Source organism: Takifugu flavidus, chromosome 21 (genome assembly GCF_003711565.1).
Source record: "Takifugu flavidus isolate HTHZ2018 chromosome 21, ASM371156v2, whole genome shotgun sequence".
Classification (NCBI taxonomy): Eukaryota; Metazoa; Chordata; class Actinopteri; order Tetraodontiformes; family Tetraodontidae; genus Takifugu; species Takifugu flavidus.
The window spans coordinates 7,062,115-7,073,687 of record NC_079540.1 but is presented as its reverse complement, the minus strand read 5'-3'; the positions used below and the strand labels follow the sequence as shown (position 1 = coordinate 7,073,687).

Genomic DNA, 11,573 nt, shown 5'->3' with positions numbered 1-11,573 from the left:
GAGAATAGAGGCGACTAACGAGCCAGATGATGGTCTGATGAAAGCAGCTCAATTAAGGCTTCCTGTTGATTAACGGCGCTAATGCTGCCCCACCCCCCCCCCCCCCCGGAGCTGGAGGCATTTTACAGAGGAGACAAATATTCGGACAGATTCTCTTCTCTTCTCGTTCAGCAAACGAGCAAAAATCCTCGATTCTGATTTAAGACACAACTTTATTTAGACCAGAAAGATAAATAGTACAATTTATAGATGCCGACAGGATCACAACAGGAAGTATTTAAATTCACAGAGACCATAAATGTTCAGGAATGCAGGTGGGGGGGCGAGGCGTCGGTGGTGGGGCGTCGGTGGCGAGGCGTTGGTGGCGAGGCGTCGGTGGCGAGGCATCGGTGGCGAGGCGTCGGTGGCGAGGCGTCGGTGGCGAGGCGTCGGTGGCGCCGCTCCCTCGAGGTCACGGCAGCGTTTCCAGACCATCCAAACACGTTACACAACACAGGAACTGGAAACAACAATCGCACACTTTTCCTCAGGGAGGAGAAGTGGAGCTGAGACACGACGTGTCCAGATGTGCTCTGTTGGCTCCATGAAGCACATCTGGATAGATTGACAATATGGTTATTAAGGATGTCATTAAAGTGTTATAAACCCTTTATAAACCCTTTTAGACGCTCATTAATATTCAGATAACTGATCAATAAATGAACTTTCTTGATGCTCATGTTAGCAGAAGACAAACGGCTGTTTATGTGGAAGCGTTCCTCATTTCTCCCTTTGACTTTTTTCACCTTGAAGCTTCTTTAAGGATCATTGAATCCTAAAACCAGAGTGTTGCGTCATCACAACGTTCTCATCAGTTCAGGACTCGAGGGTCTCGATCCGGAGAGCAGAGCTGCACGTCGTGTTTTCCAAAGGGTCGAGCTACTTCGGCTCTAAATAGACGTTGGCACGAAGGAAGAAACGCTTGTTCTCCATCCCACATCGGACGCTTGGAAGGTCTCCAGGGTTCTGCTGAGATTCCCCTACACACAGGAGCATTTCGGCTAATTTGCTGTCAATCGCCCACTTCAGCAGGAGAGAAAACCGAGAGATTAGAGGAACAGAAACGACCCCCTTAACTGACGGGATCTAGGGGAAGATCCAGTAATGCAGAGTTACACGAGATGCATCTGAAACACTTGGTAGTTTGGGTACATTTAGAAGCTGAAACCTCAGAACTTCTGAGCCCACAGCTGCAGGACGCTCGAGGGTTCTGCTCAGGTTCCCTCTCGTCCAGTCCACCTGAAGCTGAGAGAAACGAGCCGCTCACGCTCGGTAGATCCAGGATCCAGTCTGAACCGAGAGCTTCTCCATCGTGAGCTGGTCAACACAAGTTAGTCTGAGAACGTGTCGGCGTTGGGCCGACGGGCGCCGGCGGCTCCTCCTGTACGAGGCTCAGACCAGATTCATGACCCAACCCACGATGGTCGGAGTGTTTCGATGATGAGTCAATGAAGGTCGGGCGCATCACGAAATGGGTTCGACGTTGTCTCTAAGGTCAGCGGACGCTCAGAAACCGAAAGGATCCATTCTCCAACTCTTCGTTCCACTCAGGCTTCGCTGAAATTCACTTTGCGATACACACGGGGGTCCGGGAAGGCCGCGTTCTGCTCCGGCAGCAGGTCGTCCATCACGGTGAGCTCCTCCAGCTCAGTGGGGAGGTGGTCGCTGCTCTCGGCCACGGACGTGTCCTTCACGCCGCTGTAGGCGAGGGCCACGCTGCAGGCAGCGGCTTTGCCGGAGCTCTTCCTCCCACAGCCGCAGATCTTCCGGAACGCAGCGCGGAACTTCTGAGACATGGCGTTGTAGATGAGCGGGTTGATGGCGCTGTTGAGGTAGATGCAGAGCCGGCAGAACAGCAGGAACCAGCTGTCCAGGTAGGCGCGCTCCAAGAAGGAGTTGACCACCACCAAGGTGCGGTACGGCATCCACAGCGCGGCGAACAGAACCACTACGACGGCCAACATCTTGGTCACCTGCAAGGAGACGAGAAGGTGCAGCCAGGACGTGAGGAAACGTCTGCACGTGGAAAAGACTTTGGGAGCTGAAACAAAGCCAATGGACATTTAAAGAGCTTCATTTGTTCCCCCATCAGAAGAACTCTGCTGTGCATCACATGTTGCTGAGCTGATAAACCTCAGGCAGTCGTTTTTATATATCCAATTATATCCAAAACCACTAAAATCCTGCACAAATCTATGGGTGAATCGGTGGAACTTTTCTTCTAAAAATTGAACCAAACATCAGAAGATGACACTTTAGCTCTTTTACATTTACTCTAGAATCCTGGAGGCTTCCTCCCGTAACAATCTTAGAAATGTAGGTTTTGGTTCAGCTTCCTTCACTAATGACGTCAGCCCCCCCGAACCTGTCTGCGGGAGGTCGCGGTGGAGCTGCAGTGGCGGGAGCTCTTGCAGCTGCTCCTCCGGCTGGCGCGGCTCTCCTGGCCGCTCTTCCTCTCCTTGGTGCTGGGGTCGGAGGGCAGCGGGTTGAGGAAGAGGATCCGAGCGATCAGTCCGTAGAGGATTGCGGAAAGTAGCAGCGGCAGCACGAAGAAAACAGCGAAATCAAAGAAGTAAATGGGCAAATAAAACCTCCTGGAAATCCTGTAGCCGCAGGTGACGATGGTGACGTTGTCGTAGACCAGCTCCTGAATGTCCGACAGGTAGAGCCACATGACGCAGTACAGGCAGGTGAAAAGCCAAACGAACAGGATGATCTTTTTAGCCCTAGACAGGGTGCACAGGAACTGGGCTTTGATCGGGTGGCAGATGGCGATGTACCTCTCGATGGTAAAGGCGCTGATGGAGCACGAGGACGCGTTGATGCCGAGATACTGAAAGTAGGTGATGCTCAGGCACCCGTAGCGCCCGAACACCCAGGACCCGGAGATGCTGTCCGTGATCGACGGAAGACCCGCGGCTGTCAGAACCATCAAGTCCGCCACGGCCAAACTGACCAGGTAGCAGTTGGTCGGAGTCCTCATGTGTCTGGTGGTGAGCACCACCAGGATCACCATCGCGTTGCCAACGAGCCCCGATGCGCAGATCACGACTAGCAGCAAACTACTGATCGCTTTGTACTGAAGACTCGAGTCGGTCCAGTTCCCCAAAGAACTGCTGATAACAGGAGCTCTTGTGAGATTCTCCATCTTGCTGTTTTTAGCTCTCAGCGGATTTCACAGCAGCTTCGCGGCTTTGTGACGCGCCAAGATTTTACGCGCGACACAACAAACAAAACAACCTACCGGAAGTTAATGAAATGTCTCGGTTCGGAAAAGTTTACATCGTTCTGACACATTTCAAAATGTGGGCTCGGCACCCGAGTCCGTCTTATTAACGCAGAAGCGCACTCGTGCCCGAGTCTCCGAGTCGGTGTCGCGCGTAAAAGCGCGCCGCGTCTCCGCGCTCTCAGAGCCAACTGTCACCAGATGGCAGGTTCGGTTCTGAGCTCTTGTGCGCTCGTTACGCATGCGGGGGGGGGGGGGGTCAGACCGTCAGTGCGTGTTCGCCCAACAGACTCTCGATCCATATTTACAGTTTTCTTCTCTCTTCGCGATTTTGAATCGGTTTTTCTCCAATAATCCAGTTAAAATCCGGAATGAGCAGCATTTCGAACCCAGGACGTTTTTGCTGAATTCCATTCTGCTGTTTGGCGCCATTTTAAAGGCTTTAAAGGGTTTAATCCAAACTCTGCCGACCAGTTTAAACCTGTTGTAGATGCACGTTTCAGTGTTCAAATTTCTCTTTTTTGTTTTAAATAATTAGTTTTAGTTAAATGTTTTGACATCAATAAAAGTAATGAAATCAGTCCAATGATCATAGTGGAAAAGTCCTGGATCCTAATTAAGACACGAGGATGAAGAAACGAGGGTTGTGGAAGCTTTTATACTCAGGAACTCCACATTTGTCTCCACATTTCACCTTTTTATGTGACTGAACAACTCTGAAGATTCTCTTGGACTAAATAAACTTATTTATATTACTAAAATATAGACTTAATAAACATATTTATATTACTAAAATATAGACTAAATAAACGTATTCATATTATTAAAATATGGACTTAATAAACATATTTATATTACTAAAATATAGACTAAATAAACGGATTCATATTATTAAAATATGGACTTAATAAACATATTTATATTACTAAAATATAGACTAAATAAACGTATTCATATTACTAAAATATGGACTAAATAAACATATTACTAAAATATGGACTAAATAAACTTATTTATATTACTAAAATATGATCCCACAGTTGCACAACAACACCACTGTAAAGCCTGCTTAGACCCCCACACACACACGCACACGCACACGCACACACGCTGTTCAACAATAGGGAAATGTTCCTTTTTCTTTACTCAACTGTGGAGGTGGGAAACTCCTCCACACCAACTGTGCACGTTGGACGCCAACACGCTCTGTTCATCACACGGTTGCCATGGAGACACACAACTACAATGTTCGGTAGTTTATGTAATTACAGTAATTCTGGGTTCGACCTTGTCCAGAAAGGTCAAAACAGCTGAAAAAACAGCCTTGATGTGAACGAGAGGATCATGAAGCTTCTCAAAAGGATGGAACGTTCTTTATTTGAGTCACGTGAGCAGACAAAAAGAGAAGAAATGAAAGAGTTTTACCGCCACCTACAGGACTGAGAATGGGTGTAATAATGATAATAATAACGACGATGGCCCTCTCTGCCCTCCTCTCTGCCCCTCTGCCCTCCTCTCTGCCCTCTCTGCCCTCCTCTCTGCCCTCTCTACCCTCTCTGCCCTCTCTGCCCTCCTCTCTGCCCTCTCTGCCCTCCTCTCTGCCCTCTCTACCCTCCTCTCTGCCCTCCTCTCTGCCCTCTCTGCCCTCCTCTCTGCCCTCCTCTCTGCCCTCTCTGCCCTCTCTGCCCTCCTCTCTGCCCTCCTCTCTGCCCCTCCTCCTCTCTGCCCTCTCTACCCTCTCTGCCCTCCTCTCTGCCCTCTTCTGCCCTCCTCTCTGCCCTCTCTGCCCTCCTCTCTGCCCTCTCTGCCCTCCTCTTGCCCTCCTCTCTGCCCTCTCTGCCCCTCTCTGCCCTCTCTGCCCTCCTCTCTGCCCTCCTCTCTGCCCTCTCTGCCCTCCTCTCTGCCCTCCTCTCTGCCCTCTCTGCCCTCCTCTCTACCCTCTCTGCCCTCCTCTCTACCCTCTCTGCCCTCCTCTCTGCCCTCTCTGCCCTCCTCTCTACCCTCTCTGCCCTCCTCTCTGCCCTCTCTGCCCTCCTCTCTGCCCTCTCTGCCCTCCTCTCTGCCCTCTCTGCCCTCCTCTCTGCCCTCCTCTCTGCCCTCTCTGCCCTCCTCTCTACCCTCTCTGCCCTCCTCTCTGCCCTCCTCTCTGCCCTCTCTGCCCTCCTCTCTGCCCTCCTCTCTGCTCCTCTCTGCCCTCCTCTCTGCCCTCTCTGCCCTCCTCTCTACCCTCTCTGCCCTCTCTGCCCTCCTCTCTGCCCTCTCTCCCTCCTCTCTGCCCTCTCTGCCTCCTCTCTGCCCTCCTCTCTGCCCTCTCTGCCCTCTCTGCCCTCCTCTCTGCCCTCCTCTCTGCCCTCTCTGCCCTCCTCTCTGCCCTCCTCTCTGCCCCCTCTTAGAATACATTAATTGGCTGCCAGCATGTAAAAATGTCTTTATTATTGTTCCCTTTAATGTTCCTGTCTTCCTCCGCTTCTTTCTTCTTTTCTCTTCACGAACCAGAAATCCTCCACCTTCAGTCCTGAGACTTGTTCCTGTTGCTCCTCCAACTGTCCGAAACAGCTCAGTCTTGCCTTCCTGGCTTCATTATTAGCTCCTGTGTCTGGTGGGCGTTCTGTGCGGATTGTCCGCTAGGGGGCGTTCTGGGGCGTTCTGTGCGGGTGCGGTTGTCCGCTAGGGGGCGTTCTGGGGCTTTCTGTGCGGGTTGTCCGTTAGGGGGCGTTCTGGGGCGTTCTGTGCGGGTTGTCCGCTAGGGGGCGTTCTGTGCGGGTTGTCCGCTAGGGGGCGTTCTGGGGCGTTCTGTGCGGGTTGTCCGCTAGGGGGCGTTCTGTGCGGGTTGTCCGCTAGGGGGCGTTCTGGGGCGTTCTGTGCGGGTTGTCCGCTAGGGGGCGTTCTGTGCGGGTTGTCCGCTAGGGGGCGTTCTGTGCGGGTTGTCCGCTAGGGGGCGTTCTGGGGCGTTCTGTGCGGGTTGTCCGCTAGGGGGCGTTCTGGGGCTTTCTGTGCGGATTGTCCGCTAGGGGGCGTTCTGGGGCTTTCTGTGCGGGTTGTCCGCTAGGGGGCGCGGCTGCCCCACGTGCTGCTGCCTCCACACCTGCAGCCCATCAGCTCATTTCCAGACCTTCTCAGCAGCAGCAGCAGCTGCCGGCCTCAGGTCGTTCCCTCGGTGCTCGTGCTCGTGCTCGCCACCCTTCCCACGAGCACTTCCTTGGCTTTTGGCTTGGTGCTTATTTTGTAAGTAAACTGTAGCCCACTGAAGTGGCCTTTCGTCCTCTTGGGTCCGCCGTGACTTGTCAGAACTGTATCACATTTCTCCCAAAGTGCAACGTTGTTGTCTCCAGCTTCTCCTCAGCATCGCCGCTCTAACCATTATCTCTCTTATCACGGCGCTCCTAAATATTACACTATTTATTAATGCTGACTTTCAGGGAGCAAACAACAACTTAGGAATGTGGAAAATTGCAACATGATACACAGGATGTGCTTTTCCATAAACTACATTTTAAGCAGTTTTTTTTCTACCTATCAAAAAAACCTGCTAACATTGGGTCGTATGTGTGAAGCTAACTGTAATCGACCCCAAACGTTGACATGTATGATTTTACAACATTTTATTGTGAGCTTGCCTTTAACATGGTGTCACAGTTCAAATACAATTTTTACATTTTTGAAAATATTTGATGTTAAAAACTCAAGACAAAGGGCTAAACATGTTCTCTCCCACCTTTTATCAAATCTGAAGGAAACTGTTCCTAAGTAATTAGGTGTTGAAAAACAATTGTCCAAAACTACATTCACACAAAACTGAGCCTAAACGATGGTCGAGGCCAAAGACGAAGCTCAGAGGACGGTTGAGGACGGCCGGTCCTGTGGTGCAGGTTCTGCTGCTTCATACTCAGACCTGAGCAGGAGCTTGAATGCTACAATATAGAAGTAAGAAAACTAACGTCATGTGATTTATATGCAAAACAATAAAAACACATTAATTACACAATGGGACTCAAACAATTAACAACTGGTAGAAGAACACCGGTAAAAACTGCTAAGGCAATGCAAATTTTTTTTAAAGGATATTTTACGTTTGACCCAATTTTGGATGCGATGAATGAAAGATTTGATAGACCAGCAACCTCCTGGTGGTGACCCCATGAGACCTATGACCCATGAGACCTATGACCCATGAGACCTATGACCCATGAGACCTATGACCCATGAGACCTATGACCCATGACCTGCCCCCACAGCACATCAACGTTGGCAAAATACTGGATATCAAGATTCTTGTGTGGTGTTACCACTGGATATCTGCTGTCCCACAAACCATAACCAGCTCATTTACGCCTCTCACTACACTTCTAAATATTGACCAATGTAGGTCCTGAAAGGTCAGCTGGATGGTAAGCACAAGATCCAGGCCCTAAACACCTACGCCCTGCCAGTAATCAGATACCCTGCTGCCATAATACCCTGGCCACTGGAAGAGATACAAGCCACTGACATCAAGACCAGGAAGCTCCTCACCATGCACGAGGGTTTCACCCTAAGTCCAGAGTCCTGAGGCTGAACACGGAGTGAAAGGAAGGGGCCGAGGACTAGTAATGGTTAGGGTTAGTGTCCAAACTACTGTCCAGGAGAAAACAACAAGCCTCCAAGAATACATCAAGAAGATGGCCCCCGCTGACCCACTGCTGAGTGAATGCCCCAGGCAACAAAAGTCCACCAAGGAGGAGGAACCTGAGGGGCTATCATGGAAGGATCAGCCCCTGCATGGAATGGACCACCGACAAATTGAGGAAGTGGCTGATATCCAGAAAACCTACCAGGAGCTGGAAAAGGCCGGACTGAAAGAGAGCACAGAGGCTCTACTCAAGGCTGCACAAGAACTGGCCCTGAGCACCAGAGCAATAGAGGCCAGGGTCCACCAGACCAGACCAGACCAGACCAGACCAGACCCCAGGTGGAGGCTGTGTGGAGACGCCCCTGAGACAGTCCAGCATGTCACAGCAGGATTCAAGATGTTAGCAGGCAAGGCATACATGGAGCGGCATAACCAGGTGGCTGGCATAGTGGACAGGAACATCTGAGTATGGACTGGAGGTCCCAGGGTCCAGGTGGAGAAAAGTGCTGGAGAACAAGCAGGACAAGATCCTGTGGGACTTCCAGATCCAGACTGACAAGATGGTGGTGGCCAACCAGCCTGACATAGTGGTGGTAGATAAACACCAGGAGACAGTGGTGGTGATAGATGTAGCAATCCCGAGTGATAGCAACATCAGGAAGGAGGAACAGGAGAAGCTGGAGAACTTCCGAGGACTGAAGGAGGAGATAGAGAGAATGTGGGGCATGAAGGCACCAGTGGTCCCAGTAGTGATGGGGACACTAGGGGCAGTAACCCACAAGCTGAGCAGATGCTCCAGCAGGTACCAGGAACCACATCAGAGATCTCTGTCCAGAAGAGTCCAGGAACAGCTGAGATCCCTCAGACCCCCAGGCTTCTGGTGGAGAAGGAGATTTGTTTATCTTATATACACAGATGAATGTTGGCATCTGCCCGTCTCTCATTTATTCTCATTTATTCTGCCTGAAACCTCAAAGTTTTGCTCTGTTATATCAATGATATAATGGCACGAAAGGCTCTTGGTTGTTAGCAAAATCCCTCAAAGTTGTCAATGGATTGTTGTTAATTGTCCGAGGAAGAGCTCAATACAGTGGTGACGCCAAGCCGAGGAGCTTTGATCAGAACACAACTGTCATGAAACCTTTCTACAGTCGCAACAATGTGTTGAAGTTACACAATCTGGGCTTTGAGCAACCAAATCTTATATTCAGAACAAGGTTTTTAAGCACAAGTGCTGCATTTTCAGCTTCCTTCGGTGTCGCTAATTATTGGAAAACAAACCTGTAACGCTAATTAATGATGATAATGATGGTGAACAGTCGTGGTTCATTAGAGGAATCCAATACAGAAAAGGGAAATTGTTACAATAAGTGACCAGTCAGCCACTGGTTCCTTATAAGCCCATTATTTCCAGTCTGCTTATGTGTTGCTGAATAAAATCGCTTGTTCACTTTAGCAGCAAATATAAATTATATATTAATAATTCTCACATAAACCCTTTTTTGCTGTGTCTAATAGAAATCTGTTAAATACCCGTCGTCCTGCGGCTGCAGCCTCCTGGACTCATGACAGGCCCGGGGGGTCCAAGAGGTCCCCTCTCATGGACCGGGGGCAGACGCAGCCAGGGACCGACACACGCGGCCGCTAATGAAACATGGATCCGTTGGTGCGCGTCTCCGCGTTACAGAACCAAAGACAACTTACTTTAAATTCTCTCTTTCCGAAATGAGCGACGTGTGGACGCGCATCAAAAGTGGCTTTAGCCTCGAGCCGCGCACGCATCCAGTGCGTTTCCAACATTCCCTCCTCCTCAACAGCACGTGCTTGGCGCACCCGGAGCTCGGTGGTCGAATGGCTGATGTCGAGCTGCTTTACTTTGCTCGGCCTGGTCTCGGGGACGCCCCGCGGGTTCCGAGTGAGGAGAGGGTCGCTGAGATCAGCGTCGGGGGGAGTCCGGATCCCTGCGGAGCGAGTCCGGATCCCTGCGGGGCGCGTCCGGGTCCCTACGGGGTGAGTCCGGATCCCTGCGGGGCGCGTCCGGATCCCTGCGGAGCGCGTCCGGAGAAGCGGAGCGCTGCGCCGCCACAGCGAGAGACGTCTTTCACCCACCGAGACGGAGACGGAGACGGACAAGATGATCTCCAGCTCACAGAGACTCCACAGACACGCGCACTCACTCGGAGTTCCTCTGGCGCGCTGCACGAGGGGCGAGAACTGGTGCCGGAGGAAGAGGAGGACATGCCGGAACTTTACTTGCTGAGCGATGGAGAGCTGGCAGGAGATGGCTCGGGGAAGTCCGTGGATTACGGGTTCATTGTTGCTGTGACATGTTTGGTGACAGGCATTTCTTTGGTCGCCATATCCTACACGGTCCCTCGAGATGTGCGCGTTGACCCGGATAGTGTGTCCGCCCGGGAGATGGAGCGCCTGGAGAGAGAGAAAGCCCGGGTGGGGAGCCACCTGGACCGCTGTGTTCTAGTTGGGCTGTGCCTGCTGACCCTCGGGGGGGCGCTTCTCTCCACGATGTTGATGATCTCCTTGTGGAAAGGGGAGATGATTCGAAGGAAAACCTTCGCTTATTCCAGACACGTGGCCGAGTTGTACGGCTCCATCAGTCTGGCAGCACCTGAGTGCAGCTCCACCGGGGAGTCCTGCTCACATCTGTCTTCTGATGAGGATTTAGGGGCTTTTGGCTGAAATTATGGACAAGAGAGGTGGAAAGTAGTGCTGTTGTATTTTAAATTTCAACAGTTGATGCCTTTAATCTTATCAGACTCATTTTCTGAAGAAAATTACATTACTTTGTGCTAATCTTGCATTTTATAAAAGGACAGATGCTGCGTTAGCTTCCCCTCCCAGATCCAGACCCAACGATTTAAAGTCCACAACCATCTTCTGGAAAGCTGAACATTCCTGGATTTTCCTGTATCTGACTTAAACAAATGACAAACAACTCCAGAAATGACTAAATCAGAGCTCTGTGAATCTATAGGCTACTCAGATCCCAGAACCGCCCACAGAGGCTCAGGACCCGGGTTCTCCTGCTCGGACGTGATGTGATATCACACTGGGTCTGTCCAGCTTTTCTTGTTCTTTTTCTGGTCTCACTGAGTTCTGCAGCGTGCTGATCCAATAAATGTTCTGTATGTCTTCCTAACCCGTCTAGAACAGAGATTTACTCCCACTGATCCGGGGGGGGGGGGGGGGGGGGGGGTTATACTGTGGCCCTACGGAGATCAAACTGCCATTTTGGTCTTTAAGTAACTGTAACATTTCTAAAGAAGCAGACATTAACACCGCTCCACCTTGATTTGTTCTTTGCTTCTCTAGTTTCCATGGCAATTATCTGGTTTGTCCCACTGGTCTGTTACACTTTGATGGGTAAATGGAGCTTTGAGACTGAAAAGAACTGGAAAAGCTTAAAATCACATTCTTAAGATATGATGCTGTGAAACACGATGTTTTATCAATCAACCAATCAACCAATCAACCAACCAATCAACCAATCAACCAATCAACCAACCAATCAATCAATCAATCAATCAATCAATCAATCAATCAATCAAATTTATACAGCGTCTGTTACAATCAAAATTGTCTCCAGACACAAAAGTAATGAAGGTAACAGAACAGATAAAGAAGAAGCTGCTTCCTGCTTCTTTAAAGCTCAACTGTGAACATTTGAGTTCAAGTGAACTG

The 11,573-nt window shown here is 50.4% G+C and overlaps 2 protein-coding genes across 2 annotated transcripts; one reads left to right on the top strand and one right to left on the bottom strand.

Moving 5' to 3' along the window:
• Positions 1 to 377: 377 nt before the first annotated feature.
• On the bottom strand, positions 378 to 3,489 carry trhrb (thyrotropin-releasing hormone receptor b). Its single transcript, XM_057021153.1, has 2 exons — positions 2,405 to 3,489; positions 378 to 2,012 (listed from the first exon to the last, which is right to left on the bottom strand). Exons 1-2 carry the CDS (start codon positions 3,185 to 3,187, stop codon positions 1,587 to 1,589), a joined length of 1,209 nt encoding a protein of 402 aa, XP_056877133.1. The 5' UTR covers positions 3,188 to 3,489; the 3' UTR covers positions 378 to 1,586.
• A 6,032-nt stretch (positions 3,490 to 9,521) lies between these two features.
• Positions 9,522 to 11,031, top strand: LOC130518650 (transmembrane protein 74). The gene has a single exon (XM_057021408.1). It carries the CDS (start codon positions 9,522 to 9,524, stop codon positions 10,569 to 10,571), a length of 1,050 nt encoding a protein of 349 aa, XP_056877388.1. The 3' UTR covers positions 10,572 to 11,031.
• Positions 11,032 to 11,573: the final 542 nt, after the last annotated feature.

Bases quoted from the DNA above. Each gene is read 5' to 3' on its own strand.
- trhrb (XM_057021153.1), bottom strand. From the start codon at position 3,187: ATGGAGAATCTCACAAGAGCTCCTGTTATCAGCAGTTCTTTGGGGAAC. The intron at 2,013-2,404 runs GTTCGGGGGGGC...GTCTCCTTGCAG, and splicing joins CCGCGACCTCCCGCAGACAG to GTGACCAAGATGTTGGCCGT.
- LOC130518650 (XM_057021408.1), top strand. From the start codon at position 9,522: ATGAAACATGGATCCGTTGGTGCGCGTCTCCGCGTTACAGAACCAAAG.